Source organism: Diabrotica virgifera, chromosome 6, assembly GCF_917563875.1.
Source record: "Diabrotica virgifera virgifera chromosome 6, PGI_DIABVI_V3a".
NCBI classification, from domain to species: Eukaryota; Metazoa; Arthropoda; class Insecta; order Coleoptera; family Chrysomelidae; genus Diabrotica; species Diabrotica virgifera.
The window spans coordinates 205,067,784-205,080,056 of record NC_065448.1 but is presented as its reverse complement, the minus strand read 5'-3'; the positions used below and the strand labels follow the sequence as shown (position 1 = coordinate 205,080,056).

The 12,273-nt window shown below is 30.5% G+C and overlaps 1 protein-coding gene across 1 annotated transcript in view; it reads left to right on the top strand.

Moving 5' to 3' along the window:
• Positions 1–12,273, top strand: part of LOC126887139 (cytoplasmic aconitate hydratase-like) — a 181,180-nt gene that overhangs the window by 34,567 nt on the left and 134,340 nt on the right. The window contains exon 3 of the mRNA XM_050654501.1: positions 2,967–3,133. Coding sequence (XP_050510458.1) covers positions 2,967–3,133 — 167 coding nt within the window. The remainder of the gene's footprint in view (positions 1–2,966; positions 3,134–12,273) is intronic.

Genomic DNA, 12,273 nt, shown 5'->3' with positions numbered 1-12,273 from the left:
TATATTGCTCCACAATATTGATATGATATGCAATTATTATATAAAGGTAAATTTAATTAATTGTATTTTGCTTGCAGTACTGCATTTTAATAACTAATTTTATTTACTATATACAATTGTTTACGTTTGCATAACATAACCTGCATCTTATTTTTTCTTCTTATTATTTTTTGGACTATGGCTTTGACAATTATCCAGCAACCAGGACTAATATAATTGGCCAATATAATTAAAAGTGCGAATAAAAGTACAGAGCGTAGAAATAGAGGTCGCTTTGCCGAACTTGCACGGTCCCAATACTAAATTCAAATAAAGTCTGTTTTAGACTATAACATAAAATGATTTAAGAAAATGGTATACTAAGTTTTGTCACAATGTAAAACAGGAAACAAAATCTGTTAACAGAAAATGTTATACAAATTAGAACATGTCCTATTTGATAACAATTTTTAGTACACAGGCATGCGCAGTTAGGTTATTTTCGTTATACTGTCACATTAGTTCTTTTAAGGTTAACTTTTCTTTTAAGAAATGTTGCAATGGAAGCAGCTGATAATAATAGAGTTTTCTTATCCATCATATACAATATATCTTTGTAATACCGGGTGTCCACTTATATTTTCCCCCATTTTAACTGCCTATAACTTCTAAACGGCTCAAGATAGAAATATGCGGTTTTCGCTGAAATGTTTTATTTTAGTAAAAGTTTTGTCTGAATGGATTGAATTTTTTTTATCACTTTCAAATACGAAAAAAAATTGGCGGATTTTTGAAAAAAACGTTGTTGACTTTTTTTTAATGGAACACCCAGTATATTTTTTTACAAATTGAAAGAAAGGTCATTCACCTATCCAGCGATATAAAGTTTTTCAAAATCGGTTGTCAAATCACTGAGTAATTAAATTTTTAAATGGGAGGTGCAACGTGGATATCACATACCTAAATAACATGTATGTGATTTCCACATTGCATCTCTCATTTTAAAAATTAATTACTCAGTCATTTGACAACCGATTTTAAAAATTTTTATATCGCTGGATAGGTAATTGATCATTTTTTCAAGTTAGAAAAAAATATACTGGGTGTTTTAATAAAAAAAAAGTCTAAAACGTTTTTTTTCAAAAATCCGCCATTTTTTATTTAAAAGCGATATAAAAAATGGTCATTTACCTAAACACTTGAAAAAACGGTCATTTACCAATCCAGCAATTTAAACTTTTTTAAAATCGGTTGTCAAATGACTGAGCAATTAATTTTTAAAATGAGAGATGCAATGTGGAAATCGCATAACATAATATCAATTTGCTTAGTTATGGTATTTAAGTATGTGATATCCATGTTGCACCTCTCACTTTAAAAAATAATTACTCAGTCATTTGACAACCGATTTTGAAAAACTATATCGCTGGATAGGTGAATGACCTTTCTTTCAATTTACAAAAAAAATATACTAGGTGTTCCATTAAAAAAAAGTCAACGTTTTTTTCAAAAATTCGCCATTTTTTTTCGTATTTGAAAGCGATATAAAAAATTCAATCCATTCAGACAAAACTTTTACTAAAATAAAACATTTCTGCGAAAACCGCATATTTCTATCTTGAGCCGTTTAGAAGTTATAGGCAGTTAAAATGGGGGAAAATATAAGTGGACACCCGGTAAAAAATATCAAAGATAAAACTAACTAGTTAAATGTTGAGAAAAATGAGGTTAAAATATTCTTAAAAGAAAATAAGAAGAAGAAAATTGAGGTTAACAGTAAATCTACCATCACAAAAATATAAAAAAGTACTTTTTTAGGATGTAATGCGCAGAATCACATAACATATTTTGATACCAAAATGTGACAATGTAATACACAAAACTTCTTGTATTAATATTGTACACAATCATTTCATGTAAGTTTTTGTTATACCATTTTCTTATATCATTTTATGTTATAGTCTAAAACAGACTTAAGTCATGCAGTACATGTCAACAACAACATTAATCTACGGTATAGAGTACTCGTTTATTTCCTACTACGGTGTATTAATACAAAAAATTATCTACAGACAATTTTAAACAAATTTTTTCTTCCAAATTTGGTATGTATGAATTAAAAATAACAAGGTCTTTTAAAATCTGCAAAATATACAGGGTGTGCCATTTAAAGTACATAAATTAAGGGTATTTCCGGTGACACCGGAAGTGGATTAGTAACAAAAAATATGTCATCGGATGCCTTTCGCGTCACTGTACTTGCATGCAAAGTTTCATAAATATTGTTCTTTTCGTTTCAAAGATATTTGCTTGGTTCCATACTTTATCCCAACCCAGTATTCGCGGTGTGCAAGTACTTGGAAAGGGAAACGAGAAACGACCGTGCGCGAGTCGCGGAGAAATATTGCAACTATCTTAAATAATTCATATTGTCAATTGAAATTGTCAAATTGACGTATATTTCATACCTTCTGTCATTGACTCAGAAAAATTATATATTGCTCCACAATATTGATATGATATGCAATTATTATATAAAGGTAAATTTAATTAATTGTATTTTGCTTGCAATACTGCATTTTAATAACGGATTTTATTTACTACATACAATTGTTTACGTTTGCTAAACATAACCTGCATCTTATTTTTTTCTTCTTATTATTTTTTTGGACTATGGTCTTGACAATTATCCAGCAACCAGGACTAATATAATTGGCCAATATAATTAAAAGTGCGAATAAAAGTACAGAGCGTAGAAATAGAGGTCGCTTTGCCGAACTTGCACGGTCCCAATAGAATGATTTCTCGGGTATATAGTTAGATGTTTATTGCTTGATTCTGACGGTATTTTGATTAATTTTTGATCCGAAGATAAATGCACCTCGTTTTCGATATAACCACGATAATCTACAGTCTCTGATAAGTAAAGGTTCTGATCTCAAATCCTTTTATCATTTGGTTAATTTGTGTGTTTAACTCTATTTTAGATCAACTACCCTACTCTATGAGAATTCTATTAGAATCAGCTGTCAGAAACTGCGATAACTTTACTATTAAAGAAGCCGATGTTCAAAACATTTTAAATTGGAAAGAAAATCAAGATGTCGAGGGCGGTATTGAAATCCCTTTTAAACCGGCGAGAGTTATATTACAGGTACGTAAAGTTATACAAGATAAATGAAAGATAGTTTAAGATTTAATTTCGTTTCAAAAACCACCACCATCTGTTTACGTACTGTAACGTGACTATTGTAATTACTTATAATTACAATAAAACTAGCGGTTCGTATTTATTTACGACTTTATTATTTATTTATACAAGTTTACTTTACAAACTTTGGCTTAAGACTAAACTCTATTCACAAAAATTATGCCTTATATATCCTAGTCGTTATTCTCGATCATTCCGGGCTAAGCCAGCTCTCCGACTATCGTGTGACCTTCCAACAATCGCGCATCGGTTCCACGTATAGCGTGCTTCGATCTAGACTTTTCTCGGCTTACGCCTTGCGGCCGGTGACTCATTGTTTTGCTACAGTACGTTTCATCCTCCTTGATTCGTCAGAACAGCCGGTGGTGTGCTCTGAATCGAAACCAAATCTAATAGTCCAAGAGACAGCGCTGAAAAATCTCTTTGAATTTACTAAAGCTAGATTTTTCACAGTAGTCGAGGAAATGAAGCTGGAAAAATGGCAAAACCTCGCAATTTTTTCGTCCAGCATCGATTTGTACAAAAATTTGGGATTAGGCTCATTTCACCCTCTTGTTCATTTTATATATTGAGCCGTTGTACGCTTTTGGTTTTTTAAGGGTGAAAAGCACCCCTAATTGTAAAAAATTATAAAATAACATTTTAAACTTTAATATTGTCAACATTTGCTTCTTATTAGCTACATAATGATTGGTTTGTGCTTTAAGATATAATATCACAATATTTCAACCCTTAAAACCACCCTTGTTGGAGCTATATATGAAAAGTTTACTTATCCTAAAAGAATAATTTCGGCTTGCATCAATTTACATAAAAATTTGGGGTTAGGATCATCTTACCCTGTACTTCATATTCTATATCATGCTCAAGGGCGTTGATTATTTTTAGGGGTGTGAACTACCCTTATTGTCAAAAATTATATAAAAACATTGTAAACCTTAAAATAGGTAAAATTTGGTTTTGACTGGTTAAATAATGATTGTTTTATACTTTAGGATATAATATCATAATATTTCAACCCTTAAAAACCACCCTTAATAACATTGCAATTTTTATAAGTAGACAATATAATAGATCTATACAGAAAAAAGTAGAATTAAAGAATTACAAGAACATTTATTTACACAAAAATACGAATTTACAAATATATAAAAATACACATACAAATAGTTTTTTAGTCATCCAGTATATGAACCGGCTCTGTGGTATTATATAGGTACATTGAAAATGCTCTATAAGGGGACTATTCGAATTTTTCGTAAAAAAAAATTAGTTCTATAAACATAGCTCCTTCATTTTTGGCGATAAAAATTTTTTTCAATAATAGTTTTGTAGAATTTTTGAAGAGTAATAAGACTGTGTAAATTATATTCCGTAAGATCCCTTATTTTTTAATTGAGGTGGGTTTAAAGGCTCCGAAAGGCCTCGTTTGCTCGTAAATAGATGTTTTAAACAGCTATATCTCGTGAACTGTTCACTGTAATGAAAATCTATGCACAAGGAAATTTTAGCTATTAAAAAATCTATAATTTAGTAATCTATTATTTTTTTCGTATCTCCAGTATTTTCGGAGATATTTTGAAGAAAATGATAAAAAATGCAAAATTGCAAAAAATCAATTTTTCTTTAAACTCCAATTTTTCTAAAATTAGGCCTTTTAAATAGGTAAAACTTTTTGAATGTATTGATAATATAAATATAAACGGAGTTACAGAAAGGTGAAGACCAATTTTTAGTTACAAGGGTAGTTAGGGGGTTGTTTTCACTGTTTTTTTCGTAGAGAAAAACAGGTACCGACTTTTTTTTGATCATAAGTTGCTCAATTTTTATGCTAGAAACTTTTTATTATTTGTTTTGAAAGATCTTATTGTATACTTGAAAAAACATCATGTAAGTTTTCCTGGAAAATGCAAAGTTTACCCGTTATTTGGCTTTGATTATTTCAAATTATGCATTTGACGAAAAAAGCTAACCTTTAACATGCCGTATCTCGGTTTGTATTGGTCGTAATAGAAAAACAGTTTCGTTTGTGTTACTAAAAGATACAATTTTGATATCCACAGTTTTTTTGATTAAATGCATATTTTTCGAGTTATTGTCAAAAAACCCTCTAAAAAAGTCGATTTTTCCGTCGAAAAACTGTTACTTTCAACCACGAATAACTCGAAAAATATTAGTTTTACGAAGAAAATGTAAAAAACATTTTTTTCTTAAAATTAAATTTTACATCGATTTACATGGTTAAAATGTAATAAAAAATTCCGACCCCCGAGATGGGGTGGCAACTACCCCCAAGGTTTTAGCGTACAGCAGCATGATATAGAAAATGATACTTGGACTATTTCCTACCTTGTGTGAAAATTTCAAGTAAATCCATGCTGGACGAAATAATTGCGAGCCAAAATGCTTCATTTCATCGACTACAGTTGATTACTGTGATTGTGTAGAGAAACATACTGCGGTCGGTCAAGCGAAACGAAGAACAGGGGTTACTGAGAGGGTATCAAAGGTGCTTTCCTACGAAGGTAATTAAATCCATTTACTAAAGGCTGAAAATCCGTACACACATTCTAAATTAAATATAAATAAGAATGTACAGGGTTATTCACTATATTTTGACCCCCTTGTAAACTGCTTTATTTACAGAATTAGAAAAAAATGTAAAATACAAAAGTTATTCGATTTTTAAATTATGAATTTTTGACATTATGAATCAATATGAATATGTCAAAGACAGAGTATACCCCAGGTTGTGGGTAAAAAATAGGTCGATTTCAGGATATAATTCAGGAATTTTTGAAACCTATCAGGTGTTGTAAAGGACGATGCCAGGAATAACTTCTACTAAAATGTAACCAAAAATATTGTGCGCTTTTTTTTTAATTGCGATTTTCATTTGTTAAATTTGCAATTTTTATTGATTTTTAATTTTGTAGCTTAGGATATTGATTTTAGAGAAAAACTTTTTTATAGAAAGTTGTAGTAAATTAAAAAACCTACAATTTGAGGTACGACAAGTTTAATTTGGTTAATTAGTTATTGCAAAACAGCCTGCGAAAGGTCCAAAATGGCCGTTTTTTACAATTGCATTATTTATTGTACATATAATTTTTCTTTATTTTTTAAAGCTTAAAAATGAAGATCTTTCAAGTCCAAACATAAAAAAAATTGTAAAGCCAGATTAACGAATTTGTTGCTTAGATATTATAAATTGTTTATCCCAAGAGGTCAAATGTCGAAGGCTATAACTTTTTGAAAAAAAATCGTAGAGAGTTGGTGAAACATCTAATGTCCTTCTAAAGAGTTGTATTTTCATATTCTGATGTAAATAAATGCGTAAAACATTTTTAAACCTCTAATTTTTGGGTTTGAAAATAAGGGGGCAAATTTCGTTATAAACATTTAGAGCTGAAGCGGCCCTGTACATCCTATGAGTTTTTAACTTACAGAATATTGTTGCTAAAGATGAAACAAAGATTCATAAAAAAATAAAAAATTTCTACGACCAACTGATGCCGAGATAATTTTTAGGTTTGAAAATAAGGGGGCAAATTTCGTTATAAACATTTAGAGCTGTAGCGGCCCTGTACATCCTATGAGTTTCTAATTTACAGATTATTGTTGCTGAAGACAAAACGAAGATTTATAAAAAATAAAAATTTTTTACAACCAACTGAAGCCGAGATAATTGTTTTTTTTTTTCTTAAGTCGTAGTGCCTTTATTTATAACCATTAAGAAATTATTTTACAGTCATTGACTAAAGAAAGACTTATATTATCCTAAAATAAAAATTATTATAAAATATAATTACATTTAATTATTAAAAATTATTTTTAAAATCGGTGCTTTTGCGAGCGGCCGAATTTTGCAAATCGCCCGGCTCGCTTCAAATCCGCGCTGTCGGAAAATTTTTACGTAACTTGTATTAAATTTTGACAAAACAATTTAATAATATTACCATTATAATATACAGTCTATTTACCACTGTATTTGTTTTTCTTGATAAACTTTTATATGTGAAATTTCATTTCTGAAGAAATAATATTACAAAAATGATACACATATATGAAATATAACTATATTTTTAATTTTTTCATTGTTATATAAATATAATAATAATACTGTTATGTACTTCTTACTATAATATACAATATAAAACTTTTTCTTCTTGTAGTGACTATTCTTTTTGGATTTCACATATAAAAGTTTATCAAGAAAAACAAATACAGTGGTAAATAGACTGTATATTATAATGGTAATATTATTAAATTGTTTTCTGTCAAAATTTAATACAAGTTACGTAAAAATTTTCCGAGCGCGCGGATTTGAAGCGAGCCGGGCGATTTGCAAAATTCGGCCGCTTGCAAAAGCACCGATTTAAAAAATAATTTTTAATAATTAAATGTAATTATATTTTATAATAATTTTTATTTTAAGATAATATGTCTTTCTTTAGTCAATGACTGTAAAATAATTTCTTAATTGTTATAAATAAACGCACTATGATTTAAGAAAAAAAAAACAATTATCTCGGCTTCAGTTGGTTCTATAAAATTTTAATTTTTTTATAAATCTTCGTTTCGTCTTTAGCAACAATAATCTGTAAGTTAGAAACTCATAGGATATACAGGGCCGCTTCAGCTCTAAGTGTTTATAACGAAATTTGCCCCCTTATTTTCAAACCCAAAAATTATCTCGGCTTCAGTTGGTCGTAGAATTTTTTATTTTTTATAAATCTTCGTTTCATCTTCAGCAACAATAATATGTAAGTTAAAAACTCATAGGATGTACAGGGCCGCTTCAGCTCTAAATGTTTATAACGAAATTTGCCCCCTTATTTTCAAATCCAAAAATTAGAGGTTTAAAAATGTTTTACGCATTTATTTACATCAGACTATGAAAACATAACTCTTTCGTAGGAGATTGGATGTTTCACAAACTTCCTACGATTTTTTTTCAAAAAGTTATAGCCTTCGACATTTGATCTCTTGGGATAAACAATTTATAATATCTAAGCAACAAATTCGTTAATCTGGCTTTACAATTTTTTTTTATGTTTGGAATTGAAAGATCTTCATTTTAAAGCTTTAAAAAATAAAAAAAATTATATGTACAATAAATAATGCAATTGTAAAAAAGGCTGTTTTGCATTAACCAATTAACCAAATTAAACTTGCCGAACCTCAAATTGTAGGTTTTTTAATTTACTACAACTTTCTATAAAAAGGTTTTTCTCTAAAATCAATATCCTAAGCTACAAAATTAAAAATCAATAAAAATTGCAAATTTAACAAATGAAAATCGCAATTAAAAAAAAGCGCACAATATTTTTGGTTACATTTTAGTAGAAGTTATTCCTGGCATCGTCCTTTACAACACCTGATAGGTTTCAAAAATTCCTGAATTATATCACGTTTTTTCACCCACAGCCTGGGGTAGTATCTTAAAATAGGGGATGATGAAGAAGTTCCAGAGTTAGAAATTAGAACCACAAAAAGATGTAATGAATATAAATATCTCGGATCTATAATATCTAAAGAAGGCACTACCAAAAGAGACATCGAAAAGAGAACGCAGCAGGGCAAAAAAGCGGTAAACATTCTAAGCTCTCTACTGTGGTCTAAAGATATAAGACAAAAAACGAAATTGACAATCTATCGTACCTTGATAGAGCCTATTATGACTTATGGGGCAGAAGTTTGGCAGATGACAAAAAAAGATAGAAAAAGAATAGAAGTAGTAGAAATGGATTATCTAAGGAGAGCGTGTGTTATATCTAAAAAAGATCACATCAGGAATGAAGATATTAGAAGGAGGACACATACTGTATATTCCAGTGTAGATAGGATTGAAACTAGACAACTAGTGTGGTATGGTCACGTGAAACGAATGAATGAAGATATATGGCCAAAGAAAGCTTTGAATTACATACCACACCAAAGAAGAAGAAGGGGAAGACCTTCAGTTGCCTGGGAAGAAAATGTACGGCACATCATGAAAGATAGAGCCATCAAAGAAGACGAATGGATGGACAGAAAACGATGGCGGTCGAAATGCGAGAAGCGGCAGAGGCTGTAGGAACCTCGCTTATAGATAGATAGAATTTTTGACTATTTAATATATATCGTACTAGTGACGTCATCCATTTGGGCGTGATGACGTAATCGACAATTTTTTAAATGGGAATAGGAGTCGAGCGCTAGCTCATTTGAAAGGTTCAATTCCCTATTCAGTAATAAAAACATTAACATGATTAATTATACAGGGTGTCCAAACAATTTTTTTTAATTAAATTAATTGTTTAATTAATAATTCAAAAAAATTTTTGGACCCCCTGTATAAATAATGATCTTAATGTTTATAGTACTGTATAGAGAATTGAATAACCTTTCAAATGAGCTAGCACACGACCCCTATTCTCATTTAAAAAATAGTCGATTACGTCATCACGCCCAGATGGATGACGTCACTAGTACGATATATATGTCAAAAAATCATAATTAAAAAATCGAATAACTTTTGTATTTTACATTTTTTTCTAATTCTGTAAATAAAGCAGTTTACAAGGGGGTCCAAATATAGTGAATAAGCCTGTACATTCATTGGGGCCGACCGACCGGCTCTGTCCCGTCAAACAGCTGACCGACTATAATAATTTTTATTTATATTCAATTTAGAATGTGTGTACTGATTTTCAGCCTTAGTAAATGGATTTAATTATCTTCGTAGGAAAGCAACTTTGACACCCTCTCAGTAACCCCTGTTCTACGTTTCGCTTGACCGACCGCAGTATGTTTCTCTACACAATCACAGTAATGAACTGTGAAAAATTTAGCTTTAGTAAATTCAAAGATAATTGTCAGCGCTGCCTCTCCGTCTATAACTGTCGTGTAAGCAAATTAAGAAATAATTTGCAAAAGGACGCATAGCGACATCTATTAAAAGCAACGAGATATCTAAAGAACCATAGAACTACATACATCGCAAAATTAACACCTTAAAAATAGGACATGTTAGATGTCTCGAATTTCCTAAACCAGTTGTCCGATTTGAGTGATTTTTTTAGTATGTTATATATAGGCATATTATTTAAGAATATCGGTGTAATAATATTGTTGCCAAACAGGTAAATGTCATTTTTTACGGGGGTAAAAATAACACTGTGTTTTTTCCTTAAAGTTCGGAACACCCTGTGGAATGCACTAGACTCTAGCACATATAAAATATTGAAATTAAAACTCAATTGTAGCCTTAGGCTTTCTTAACATTTTCTTTTTTGATTCATTTGCTTATGTTGGATAATAAATAAGTTAGGTACTTGAACAACTAGCCATGTTCTTCATCAATACAGGGTGTTTCTAAATAAGTGCGACAAATTTTAAGGGGCAATTCGGCAAAAAAAAATTGACCGTTTGCTTTATAAACATATGTCCGCAAATGCTTCGTTTCCGAGATACGGGATGTTGAATTTTTTCTTACAAACTGACGATTTATTTATTGCTCTAAAACCGGTTGTGATATGCAAATTAAACTTGGTAGGTTTTAAGAGGTAGTTATTGCGCATGTTTTGACACACAATTAAGAATTTTATATTCACCATTGGCGTGCATACGGGATGTATCTAAAATGTTTATACTGTATTGATGAAGAACATGGCTAGTTGGTAAAATACCAACTTTTTTATTAACCAACATAAGCAAATTAACCAAAAAAGAAAATGTTAAGAAAGCCTAAGGCTACAATTGAGTTTTAATTTCAATATTTTATATAATATGCTAGAATATTCCACAGGGTGTTCCGAATGTTCAATCTCAAATTAATCCCTTAATTTGTAATCTCACAGTATTCTTAACTTCCTAAACGTTTATAGTTTCACCGTGTATAATTGAAACATTGGTAAACATATCGAGTAATATTTTAATTATTAGAGTCCAGTGAACTTTCTGCAACCTAAATAAATTGCCAAATCGTGGTATTTCCATTTGAACTTCCTAAGTTTTGTAATAGCTTTCTCGATTAAACTGTAGATTGCAAGTTCATAGTTCCTTGTTACCATGCAAGTTATTGAGGATTTGTATATTTTGATGAGATTATAAATTAGCCAAAGGGACTATTTTGAGTCGCAGTCTATTATAAAAAGTTACCTGACCAACAACTATCGTGTAATTATCAGTAGCTGTCAATTAAACTCCACACTTCAACCATTTATTTACCATTTACCATCTTCGATCGAGAAGAATCGGACAAAAGGGCATTAGAAAACAATTCGAACCTAATATTTATATCGAATTGTCCACCGAACTTTAAGGAAAAACACAGTATGATTGTTACACCCGGTATAAAATGACATTTACCTGTCTAGCAACAATATTATTACACCGATATTTGGTTTAGGAAATTCGAGACATCTAACATGTCCCATTTTTAAGGTGTTTCGTTAATTCTGCCGGTGTGTGTCAAGACTTCTTACGCTGGAAATAAATTCTAATTTTTACCTGTGCCTGTATCCGATTCTTCTAGAATTTACAAGGAAAAATAACGATAAATGGATAGACATGGGAAATCTACGATATGCATTCCACAGCACGTCAATTTATCTAGGTAAATATCAAACGAGTTTTGATTTCTATATAGGAATAGGATACAGGTAAAAATCAGAATTTGTTTCCACAGTAAGAAGTCTTATAGTTCTACGGTTATTTAGATTTCTCGTTGCTCTTAATACACACACCGGCAAAATTAGCCGAACACCTTAAAAATGGGACATGTTTAATGTCTCGAATTTCCTAAACCTGTTGTCCGATTTGAGTGATTTTTTTAGTATGTTATTGCCTTATTATTTAAGAATATCGGTGTAATAATATTGTTGCTAGACACGTAAATGTCATTTTATACCGGTTGTAACAATCATACTGTGTTTTTTTCTTAAAGTTCTGAACACCCTGTGGAATATTCTAGCATATATAAAATATTAAAATTAAAACTCGATTGTAGACTTAGGCTTTCTTAACATTTTCTTTTTTGATTCATTTGCTTCTTCTTCTTCTCTTCTTTCTCGAAACTCCTTATGCCACTCAGGGGC